General features: G+C 27.2%; 1 protein-coding gene across 3 annotated transcripts; it reads right to left on the bottom strand.

Moving 5' to 3' along the window:
• Positions 1-2,924: 2,924 nt before the first annotated feature.
• Positions 2,925-11,393, bottom strand: LOC113523557 (monocarboxylate transporter 1-like). Of its 3 annotated transcripts, none has more exons than XM_052902379.1 (9): positions 10,826-11,393; positions 9,984-10,107; positions 6,284-6,427; positions 5,540-5,815; positions 5,012-5,165; positions 4,791-4,938; positions 4,553-4,697; positions 4,079-4,222; positions 2,925-3,655 (listed from the first exon to the last, which is right to left on the bottom strand). In XM_052902379.1, exons 1-9 carry the CDS (start codon positions 10,940-10,942, stop codon positions 3,537-3,539), a joined length of 1,371 nt encoding a protein of 456 aa, XP_052758339.1. In that variant the 5' UTR covers positions 10,943-11,393; the 3' UTR covers positions 2,925-3,536. The 3 variants fall into 3 exon arrangements, with proteins under 3 accessions (XP_052758339.1, XP_026765349.1, XP_052758340.1); XM_026909548.3 differs by having other exon boundaries at positions 4,079-4,267; positions 10,826-11,392; XM_052902380.1 differs by having other exon boundaries at positions 4,079-4,267; positions 5,012-5,084; positions 10,826-11,392.
• Between the last annotated feature and the right edge of the window lie 1,754 nt (positions 11,394-13,147).

Here is a 13,147-nt window from a genome sequence, read left to right as displayed (position 1 = left end):
TAATTAAGTAAGTATGAATATTTACTTTTTATTACTATTATATAAATTATTAAGTACATTGAGGGAGAAAGTTTTTAAATATATAACATTAATATAACTATTTACTCACAACATTTTTTCAATATTTTTCACCGTACATTTCCGTTATTCCAAAGGTTGACTGGGAGCATTACGAGTAAATCTACCTTTTATATTATTTTTTTTTTTGTAATATGATCAATTAAAAATAAATAAATAAATATTACAATTATTCCTTAATTATAAATCTTTTTTTAATGTAAAACTATAACCTATCAAATAAATTTTCTAAATAGATGAACTAAAACAAAAAAATTACAATTATTCATATAAATATTCAATAAGGGAGACAAATGCATCGTCCGTGTTTTCAACCGACTTTAAAAAGAAGAGTTCTCAATTGGATTTCTATGCCACTTTGTTAGGTTGACTGGAAAAAAAAATTCTTTTATTAGAGATAAGGATATCTTTGCTTACAAAATGATACTAGATTTATTATTATTACTGTATGTTTTAGTGCAATAAAGAATATATATAAATAAATAGCTGTGTTGAATTTTATTTAAATATTATCAATCATCTACAGATACAGGATATATAAATAGAATTTAAATCTAAACCTAAATAATAAAATATTATTAATTACCTAATTATTCATAATTATTGTTATAATTATTAATTGTAATGGAATAATTAGATAAAAATGGTATTCCAATAAAACACGCATTAGAAATTTTTAAAAAAAAAACTAAATCATTTTTAATCAAGCAAATCCTTACTGTATTAACATTAATAATATCATTGCCAATAATTATTATTTCTATTCTATTCTATTATCTGGCATATTACAGTGAAATTATAATCTGTTTTAACATAACTTAATGAAAAGCACATAAGCAAATTTTGTTGTAATCATCACAAAAATACTCTAAATGAATTAAGTAACATTCAATCAATTAATCAATTTTTAATTACAATAAAAATGTTTATTGATGCAAATGAATTATTGATTAATCTCTTTTTTTATTCAATTAGAGTAAAAAAAAATGAATCCAACTACCATTAAGCATAAACATAATACACCTAATTCTTAATATTGTATTATTCATATTATTTTTCCTAAAATTGTTGTATGCTTTTTATTTGATATATATGTATTGTAAATACAATAATCCAATTATATATATTATAATGTTTTCATAAATTTAATTTTTTTTTGTTATTTAATAATCTTAAAACAATACTTAATGCCAATGTTAAAAAAATCTCTTATAGATAAGCTTGTCATTACTGGTAAATTTATTATTATTACTGTATTTTTAGTCAAAAAAATATGAAAATAAATAAGTGTATTTTCGACTATCAATCAATACTGACAGATACAGACGATATATAGATCGCTAGCAAATCATAAACACCTATTTCATTTTTATAATAGATAAGAAGAACAGAATAGATAAAAAGTTTCCAATAAAACATGTTAGAAATAAAAAAAAAAGAAATCATTTTTAATCAAGGAAGTAATCCTTACTGTATTAACATAATATCATCATTGCCAATAATTATTATTTCTATTCTATTCTATTATCTGGCATATTACAGTGAAATTATAATCTGTTTTAACATAACTTAATGAAAAGCACATAAGCAAATTTTGTTGTAATCATCACAAAAATACTCTAAATGAATTTAGTAACATTAAATCAATTAATCAATTTTTAATTACAATTAAAAAAAATATTGATGCTGTTATTGATTGATAGTCTTATTTTTTATTCAATTTGAGTAAAAAAAAAATGAATCCAACTACTGTTATGTCATAAACATAATACCCTAATTCTAATATTGTATTATTTACTTTTCAAATCATGTGGATTTAAATAGACTTGTTTGCCATTCTAATGTTATAAAAAAAAATTTTTTTATTGTATTTATAATCTTAAAACAAAACTTAACCAATTAAAAAAACTCACCTGAAAATCGAAGTTATATGAACAATTTTAAGTCAAAAAAATTGAAGAAAAAAGATGAAAAACCATTTTAACATAAACACGTAACTTTTTCCTTATAATAGAAAATTAAACGAATGATAACCATTTTACATTAAATTAGACATATTGACATATTTACCTACATACGATTAATATTTAAATTTAACGTACAAAATAATACTTTATACTTATTTGATTAGCCTAATTTACACTCGTAAATTTGAAATAAATTTAATAAGCGTTAAGCTAAGAACAATGCATTAAAGATTCATTTACAAATAAGAGAACTTGATTAAATAATCTCTCAACAATGTGATAGTGTGAAACTTGTCTTGAACCTTTACCTAGTTTGATAATACAATAATACCTACCCATGAAAGCAATAAATGGTATCCAGTTATGTCTATTAGCAGTCGCATCTCATATTTAGCCAACTTTAGAAAGGTAGAATTTTTGTTGCAGTTTATTTGTTGTTTTAAACACTTGATGTCTATATTAATATTATAAAGAGGAAAATTTTATTGTTTGTTTGTTTGTTTCTAATGAATAAACTCAAAAGCTATTTGATGGATTTTAAAAATTATTTCACCTATAGAAAGCTACATTATCAGCGAGTAACATAACCTATACTCATATATTATTCTCTAAAAGTCTATGTACTCGTACAAATTCACGTCGAATCGCTAGTCTTAAGTAATTTGATTGATTTAATGATGTTGAAAGGATTCTTTTTTAAACTATTTTAATTAATTTAATGAAGTCGACTTGCTTTTAGAACAAAACCATTTAATCAAATAAATAATTATTTTAAATAAAAAAAATACGTAGATATAACAAAATCATCAGTATGTGATTTTATACAGTCATAATTAATAGCATTCCACAATCGAGACAACACATTATTTATAAAAATCAATCAAATTGTGTAGACAAACAAAATATACATTACACATTCGGCATTTATACTTAATACGTCACCCTCCTTTCATTCTGTGATTGGAAAAAATAACAAAAAACTTTCTGATTCTATATTCACATAAAAAAAAGTTATGAATTAGTATTCAGTCTCGTATCTAGGAAGCAAGTTGTCCGCAAGTGTCTGTACATAAATTGTATAAATAATTACCAGTGACACAAAATTCTTAACATAAAACCAGCTAATAGATAATCTATTCAAATGTGTAATATCATATTGTTCACAAAAGATAATAATTTTAATTATCCTGAGAAATATTTATTGGTACATATTTCGTTACAACGATAACAAATGTCATTGCTCTTATATTATTATGAGTTTATACTCAACTGATACAGATTATACCGTTTGCATATTAACAAAATAAATTATTTTTAACTATATGTATCTCGCAGTTAAGTTCCCTGTAATTAGGAACAATATGATATAGATGACCTATTTGTGAATCAAATTTATTCAAAACTTGATCGGGTAACAACCTTCTAAACTTTTATTTAGAGACACAAATTTCGTTACAAATTTCATATTTATTATACTTATATATAAATTAATCATTTAGTTTTACGATAAATAAAATATTCAGTAGTCCAAAGTACTACGCACACTAAACAACACGTACTCATTCCCAAAAAACAGTAGACGTAACTGCCCGTTGCTTCATATATCACCCCTGAAAGTAGTTGAAAAAAATTACAAATTTTTATCCATGTATCCATTTGCGTAACCGAGATATCTTGATTGTCCAGGTCAAACAATAACATTCCTCCCAATTACAAAACGTATATGGTAAATTTCATGAATCATTAAAATGTTCGAGGAAACAGACAAACTGACTTTTATATTTATAATATTAGTAAAGATAATCAGATACTAATATGATTTACTAGGACTATAGGACTCTAGAACATAGTCTTTGTATCAAATATAATTTAAATTAATTTATTCAGTAAGTTAAACACGTGAATAATGCTTTTATTGTGCAAGGATCGAATCCACAACCTGCAGAAATGGTTAACCGCTACACTATAGAGATTATCAAAATATAGTAGTCCAAACTGTAAAAGTGGAACGAGTAAGTTATTAAATTACTAACCTATTATTGGATCTGCTAGAAGTATCAATATACCAGAAAACAAAATATGTAGCGCCAAAGCAGCTGGGAATCTATCTGGAGCAGCAGCTATTAATACCAATGGGAACAACACCTGAACTGTGCATCTGACTAGTCCCGATATAGCTGTCAGTATGAAAATATACCAAACATTACTAGAACTAACTAATGCTGAAAGAAACAAAGTAATAATTTAATAAATAATTTAGTATTTTATTAGGAAAGCCTTGATTTTATGTAATTTTATTAATGCTGTTCAAATTAAATAAATTTAACAAATAATTAATTATATAATAAACAAATAACATCAGGTAGCCTGTATATTGTTGTAATAATTATCAATTTATTGATTTGATATGTGAGAGCTCAATTTATCTAGTGGTCAGGTAAAATAGGACCCTAATTAATTCAAATTGAAAACTATAAAAGATAAAAAAATTAAGCATTCATACATACCAACTCGCAAAAATACTGAAATACATGTTCCACTAAAAAAGAGCTTTCGACTATCAACTACGTAGAAATAAGTAAACAGAGCCAGAAGAAATCTTGCCAGTAAATCTGCTATAGCTCCAACCATGACACAAGTTGCTACTTCCATCTTTAAGCATAAATATACAAACAGAATTAATGAAACAAATTTATATACATTTATTTATAAAAATCACAATGAAATATTAAACAAATCAACTACCTGAGAAAAACCATAAGAAAACAAAAGCATAGGTTCCATGGCCAAATACGTAACATCTGATACAAAAGCAAATCCAATGCCAATCAAAGTGCTCACGAATCTTGGATCTTTCAATAAATCGAGTTCCACATTATCATATATAACTTTTCTGAAACAATTATGTACATGATAGAACATAAACATATAAATACATATCAAAACAACATAGAATATATACTTACATTATACTTTTTTGGATAGATTCATGCCTATCTTTAGTCTCTTCTTCTACCGAATCGACATCATTAACATTACCTGATAACATTTTTACAATTGATTCATCATTATTTACGAAATTTGACTGTTTAGCATTTAAAACATCACATTTTAATAATTCTGAAAACGATACATATACCCAAAATGTTAGAATGACAGTGACAATGGGTAATTAGTTTTTATTATTAATTTGAGTTGTTAACAATCACATCGAGTGAACAATAACGTTATGACAATTTAATATAAAATACAAAAATAAATTAGACATTACACAACAACATTAAATCTTTAATTTCTTAAATTATTTACAGAAATATTTATAAAACTCAAAAGGGACAGGTTGGCCAAAATGAAAACAACTGATTCACATTTTCTCTAGTTTTCACTGTTTCTGTTTTTGCCGACCTGTCTCATACACCCTGTATAATGTAGTAGCGACAAACAAAAGCAAAACATGCAAATTGGAACATTAATAAAATAGGTGCAATGTTTACCTATTTCCTTGCCTTTTTCTGTACATTCTATTAAATGCCATTCAACTGGATGCATAATTAACATTGCAAATAGTAGATGAAGATCAATAGCCATAATTAAAGCTAAGGTCCACCTGAATCCATATTCAGACAGAAGAAAAGTCACCAACATGGGAAATGTAATGGATGCCATACTGCTCAAAGTTTGATTTGCACTCATCATTGTAGTTCTCTTTTTCGTAAAATAACAGTTAAAAGCTGTAAAACTAACTGGGATCATCACACCGAAACCAGCTCCTAAACAAAAATAATTACTCTTTTTAATTAATTAATTGCTATGGCAAACAATTTGATGATCTAAGTAATAGTAAGTGATAGTCGACGATATATTCAGTAGCACAATTAACATCATAGAACGTTCTGATACGCCTGTCGCACATCTCATGCATTACCACTTCGAAGGACTAATGACTTTATAAATCATACAAAATACCGCTTTATTTTAAAAAAATCCTCTTAATACAATACGGTGGCCAGTCGCCATTAATATCTTTTAGTGAAAATTCTGAACGATAGAGTTTATCAAACTCGCACTAAGATAAACGGTAGACCAAATTATATCATAATATGAATAATATAAAAAATAAAAAATACTCTTAGATACTTTGATGATGGATTTATCCTTTTTTTTATATTTTTTATTTATATATTTTTTTATTAAATATGTACCTATTTACTATGATTATTTTACTTACATATATTTACCTCTAATTACGCCAAAAGTAAACACCAATTGATATGTTCGTTGTACAAATATAGTTAATACATCTCCGAGAATAAATAATCCAGCGCCTACAAGGCCCACTTGTCTAAATGAATACTTCTTCAAAGCAATCCCACTTAGGAAACCTTAAAAATAATAAAACACGTAAAATTAAAGACAACATTTAAAAAATATATTTTGAAATATATTATGGGCAATATTAATTGAATCACCTCTTATTATAACAAAATATCTATCTATATCTATAGCGATGTTAATTAAAAATAGACTAATGCCGATTTCGATAATTAAATTTTCAAAACGTAAGTTTTAAAAATAAAATGTAAATATCATTGAATTTCACATTAAATATGAAATTTTTAAAAAGCAGACATTTAGGTTGAAATGACGTCCTCAAATGCATTATAGGGAGTCAGTGAATGCAGGTGTCTCAGGACCATTCCATATGGCCAGTCTATGGGAGAGACCTATGTCCAGCAGTTGACAGATAATGGCTGAAATGATGATGATGAGACATATAGATTTAAGAATTATTTAATTTCTTTAACTCACAATAGGTTTATATAGAAAATGTGAGTACAACTTATGGTTAACTAAATAATATCCGTTACATAATGTTAACGGAAATCAATGTATTGTTTCCACATTTCTTCATATGGTAACATGCTCATATTACACAGTATTTTAGCTATCCACTGAAATAGAACTAATAGGTAACGAAAAGTTGTACAAATACATAACATTTAAATTAATATTTGACTTTATTTATAGTTACCTCAAAAAGAATAAAATATTTTCTCAAAGTTACTTTATTACCAAATAGAAAAAGGAATTATCACTAACACATTATTTAAAAAAATAATAAACAATTATCATTAACATCAACATCACAAAGACCGATTCTGAATGTTCATCTCGGTCCCTTTGCTCAATCAGGCGACCTCGGTTTACCAATGTGTACCTAAATACGAAAGTAGTTCAACGTCTACCAAATTAGGGGCAGTAATTCGACCATACGTTATTTGAGCTAAAACTAATAGACGGATTGAACGCTAATTGAGAATAACAATGTACCAATCGATTATGCTATGACTTTGCGTCATTCTACCGATTAATAGTTGCAATCTAAATAAGACAAATTAAAAATAATATAATAGAAAATTTTTTTTATTAAAATCAACTTAAATTGAAGCAATTTTGAGAAGTCATATTTATGATTCTACAGCCTATTCGAAGAGCAATTTCAGCTAAGAAGAACGGGCAAAGAACTCAGTTGTTGCTTTTTTTAAAAACTTGAAATCTATAAATTAAAGTTTTGTATACAAACACTACAACTGTTACCAGATCGTAAAAATGAATAATTAATAATGCATTTGAATAAATTTATAATTTAAATTAATTACTACACTCAGAGCAGACCGATCCCTACAGGCATCACCCATTCAGGAGTATGATGCATGAGCCAGCCATCAAAGCGTTCAATCATATTTCATGGAACTCTATAACCCAGCCCATCACGCCTTCTGTCTGGACATTTTAGTTACATCCCTCGACCATTAAGTTCCTTTAATCGCCTCTTACGACATCCATGGGAAAGGAAGGGAACTAAATACATGTTACTTATTAGATATTATGATATGATAAATAATAAGAGAACACAAGAGTTGCCATAGCGAAATTGATAAACTTGAGACTCGTAAAGATTTTTGTATTATCAGTATTCTGGACAAAGAATATATTTATATGAAAAAAAAAAATAGTGCCTAATTATTTCAACTGTCTACGTTAATAGATAAGTAATTAATTAAGCAGTAACTTGTATGAAAAAATATTATCGCATTTAGAAAGACACATTGAATTAAATAGTTGATAAGATAACGGAGCCTATTAAAGAAAATTAAATTGGAAACTAAATTAAGTAGTATAAAAAAAAAAAGTCGATAAGTATGTATATTAGAGTGTTTTCATGAATTAAACTAGGAACGTTAGAAAAAAAAATATATTTTTGTAATTTTTGTGTACAATAAAGAATAAATAAATAAAAAAACAATGAAACCAAACTCCGACGTTTTAGAATTTATTTCTTGCTAGAAGCAAAAAATAGATTGCTTTCTAGAAGTTTAAAAAACGTGTAAATAAGAAAGCAATATATTATGTCTTAATACAATCGAAGATTAATCATACCACCAAAACTAAAAACATTTAAATAATCTAAATGGTTTTAGTTATGGTGTAGCTTTGTTTATTCCATGAGAAAGATCCCTTACACGATTACATTATTAAAAATATTTTACACTATTAAAAATATTTTAATTTTCTCGTAATTATCAAAATAGAAATAATATATAGTAAATTCATTTATTTAAATTATTTAGTCTATTATCTCATACACGTTATATTATATTTGTTTTTATATCTAGACTCACTGCTTGATTTTATGTTGGTTCTTAGTTAGTTATAAATTATAATCACTACAAACATCTTCAAGATTTTAATTGCGACGAATTTTACCATCACCTACAGATATAATGGACAAAACTAGAATATTCTGGATTAGGATATATATGAAAATAATAATATACAAAACAGGTTGTCTAAAAGAGATTGCGTTGAGATAAAACTGCCTTATGTATCACTTCACTTTGTTAATTTAATATATACTTTTTTTTTTGGAAAATTTGCAAATTATAAAAAATATAAAAACATGCCTATCGTTACCCCTCACAACTAGTGCTGTAACAAACTTAAATGCATAAATTAATGTAAGTACATCATCTTGCAGACGATTGATGTCAATTAATTTATACCCTATTTATATTCATTGGAAAATTTATAGATAGTAGTACCATAACTAGTGATTTGCATAGTACAACAATATATGCATCAAGCCTAGGCTTAATTTTGGCAAGCAGAGATGCTTTAAGCCAAATGGCACATTCGGGTTACCGTCTTCGGGAGCCGAAGATAGGCTGAATGTGGCACTGAACTTAAAAATTAGGAATTATCAAATAAAATGCACTGGTTGTTCGGTTCGATTTGAACAACCGGCGTGTTGCACAAAAATCTATTACTAATTGGTATTGGATCTTTAAAAATCATATAAGCTAATATAAATTATTACATGTAATAAGTAGCTTTGTCTGCATGATAAAAGTATCATACTTATATATTTGTGAGTCCTAGATAGACTACATTTTGGATTTGTACTAAAAATTTCCTCATTTGTTAAAACGTAAGTTACATAAGTATGAACTATACTGAAACCAACTGAAACTTACTAAAATGTGGCAACATCGGAATTATTTGTCAATTTTCAAAAATAATTGAACAGTTTCTAATATTTCTAATTATTTAAAAAGTTCTTAGCTAGCGAACTATTATATTATTCACACTATTGTGTGAGTAATAGTGGTATTGTGTGAATAAAGGTGCCCAAGCAAACGACTTTTGTACAAAGCCTCCCTTTAGTTCTTGGAACAATTTTTTTTTTCCGGAGAAAAGAAAAAAGTAGGATCAAAAACGACAAGTAACACATTTAAAGCGTCACGTCTAACTGGTCGCGACATAATATGATAGCGAATAAATAAGTATATGTTCTATAAATAATGGTATATTCATTCATATATTTGCTGTCGGAGGTCCCTTTGACATAATAATAATATATATGAAAATATTAATTACCTGTAATAGAAAGCGCTCCATTATATACCCCTATAACAAGTGGGAGTCCACCAGCGCCATCCTGTTCTAGAAAGAAATTATTGAACAGGATTCCAAAAGCATTGGACGAACCAAAACCCAGCATCTGAAAAAATAATTACTATTTTATGACTTGGACAGATAGTAGGTACATATACTTATAATAAGTACCAAAAGATAACAAACTAACAAACTCAATTTGTTTATATTGTATATCAATTGTAATTGTGTCAATATGTAATATGTTATTATTTTTATGTAATATTTGTAGAAAAGAAGGATCATTTACTCAATTTTAATAATTTCAAACTCTATATACTAACGTAAATTACAAAGAAAGAAATCAAATAATCAAATACGAATATATCTATTATATTACACTTTAAAATACTTATATTTATAATTCACCATTTTTATGGTATACCTACTGTTTGTATTATTTACGCAAATAATATATAAAAACAGTGTGTTACATACTCGTATTGGAATAAATTATACATATATAGGTAGGTAGCTTAGATTGCATAGATAGAGTGTCTCCACACACTCAACACAAATGAACACAAATGTTTCGAGAAAAGCGGGTCAACTTTTAATACAATTTTACGTGATAAATAGTTACAAGTGTTTCCTTTATAACTTCTATATTTATTTTGTGTTATAATTTTTGCATCTTTTTAATGTGTGAAAACTCATTTTATTAATTAAATAATTAACACTGATAAAAAACTAGTCAGCTAATTTGACAATTAGCTGACAAAACGTTGACCCGTTTTTGAGACTCCATGCTCTGTCTATATAATCTAAGGTAGGTAGGTACTTACAAATGTCAATCCTACACCAATACCAATAACATAGCCCCAGCCTCCGTCAGGGGGGACCATTCCTTTCTTGTCATATTTTCCACCTTTTCCTTGGACATGTGCAAACGCCTCATCCATTGTATGTATTTAAAAAAAAAAAGTATTAACCTTTTATTTATTATTATTTATGTCGAAACACTGGGTAATTATTAACTATAAATATTTATTATAGAAATAAAATACCTTATAAAGAATTTATTTTAGAAATATTTATAAATATTAATAGCTATTTCTACATTTTTATATTATTATATTTCATTAATGAAAAAAAATAAACAAAATAGATTTATGTGTCTGCGTATTGTAAGTATTGTTTGCGTATTGTAACACGATTAAAATATAAAGGAGGGCACACACGTCCGCACTAGATAGTCAAAGTCATTGTAGTGTGTTAATTAAACTCGACGATATGACATGCTTCCATAAGGCTAGGTATTGCAGGGTTCACACAAATGGAAATAGACGAAGTCGTCGAAAGTTGGAAAGTTATGGTCGTGGTTCTCATATTTCCAATGTTTTATTATTATCATAAGTACGAATATAGCAATACTATTATATATTAACTGTATCTTGCAAACTGCGGCCGCATGAATCAATAAATAAAGTAGTTTACTTATTAGAATATAACCCATACGTGTTTCAAATTTCATTCAAATCTGTTCAGTAGTTTTTGCGTGAAAGAGTAGTAAACATCTATCCAACCATCCGTCCTTACAAACTTTCGCATTTATACTATTAATAAGATGTCATCTGTACCCTAAAGTACCTAAATAACGTAGTATTAATAAATTATTTAATAATAAATAATTTTATTGATAATGTCTATTAAACGCAAAAACAAAATTCAAAATTACACAAAACATATTCTATTAGTATTGGGAAACCACGTAGGTTTATATTATTGCTAAATACATTAAGACTATTTCAACATGTATTCATATTATCCAAGAAGTTTTTTTTTTATTTACACTTGATTCCCTGTACATCGGTGGGTAGTTCGCTAATAAGTCGAGGAACTAGATAATCAGCCGTACACTCGCCGTAACAGTTATAAAATATAATTATATATATGTATGTTAAAAAAAAACATTTTTTATGGCTCCACAATTGCTCTCACCTGTGGACCGGAGCTCCTGGGTACCAGTTTGGTCTTTTAGACTCGGTTCAAAGACAAGTTATGAGAATAGTCGACTATCCCAAACTTACAGGCGATATCGAGCGCTTAGGCAAGAATTTGCCTCCCTTTGTGTGTTCTACCGCTTATGTAACAGATAATATTGTGAGGAATTCTTTTGAAATGATGCCCACCTACATAATTAGTACTAATATATAATATAGTATGTATCCTTATTGTGCGGTGTCAGAAATTTTCTCCCGCGAACACCGAGGCTATGGAATAAGCTCCCTGCCGAGATTTTCCCTAGAAACTACAGTACCTATAGGTTATATTTAAGTTTCTTTAGGGTCAACAACGCACATGTGACATCCCTAGTGTTGCAGGAGTCCATAGGCTATAGTAACCGTTTACCATCAGACGGGCTGTATGTTTGTTACCAACTTTACGGTATAAAAAAAATTGATAAATTAAAAAAATTATCAGTAGTTGATGCTGATATGATTATTAGGAATATTATTTAATTACAAAACTACTACAACACAAGCTATTTATTACTACAAGCTATTTATCCCTCAGTCACTAACAGCCTAATACTCTAAACAATCTATTACGAAATAAACATTTCCTATAAACAACTAATATATGTATCAGCCACTCGTCTCACCGCAAATAAGATACGCTTACGATGATCAAGTATTTAATACATGTTTAGACATCTAACTACAAAAACGTGTCTAATATTTGCTTGTCTTAACAAAAGAATGTTTATTACGTTAAAAATAAAAGATGTTTAACGTAATAAATTTCATTTATTTAGACAGCTACAATCCACATTACGTTCACTATAACAATTTATTATAACAATGTATAGATTTGGGCACAAAAATTAAGGATAAACATTATTCTACAACTAAACAATATTTAATCATTTGGATAAAGTTTTGTTAAACACTATTTAAATAAACAGTGTTTTCAATATTTTTTGTAGTAAGACAGTACGCAATGTCTAATATAACCGTGAAATTCATCTTCCAACCCAAGTTCAAGCAATAAATCGTAAGAAATCAATATCTATACTGGTAACAATAAAGCGATATGAAAATTAATTATAAATGTAAATGGAACAGCACCTACATTATAAATTGATTATAAAATATCATTGACCC

This window comes from Galleria mellonella, unplaced genomic scaffold (genome assembly GCF_026898425.1).
Source record: "Galleria mellonella isolate WM207_F2 unplaced genomic scaffold, CSIRO_AGI_GalMel_v1 utg90, whole genome shotgun sequence".
NCBI lineage: Eukaryota > Metazoa > Arthropoda > Insecta > Lepidoptera > Pyralidae > Galleria > Galleria mellonella.
The sequence above is the reverse complement of the archived record's forward strand: the minus strand, read 5'-3'. Positions and strand labels throughout refer to the sequence as shown.

Excerpts from the sequence above, each read along its gene's own strand:
- LOC113523557 (XM_026909548.3), bottom strand. The coding sequence starts at position 10,942 with ATGGATGAGGCGTTTGCACATGTCCAAGGAAAAGGTGGAAAATATGAC. Across the intron at positions 10,108-10,825 it reads TTGGTGTAGGATTGACATTT|ATGCTGGGTTTTGGTTCGTC; the intron begins GTAAGTACCTAC and ends TTATTTTTTCAG. Across the intron at positions 6,428-9,983 it reads TGGAGCGCTTTCTATTACAG|GTTTCCTAAGTGGGATTGCT; the intron begins GTAATTAATATT and ends ATTATTTTTAAG.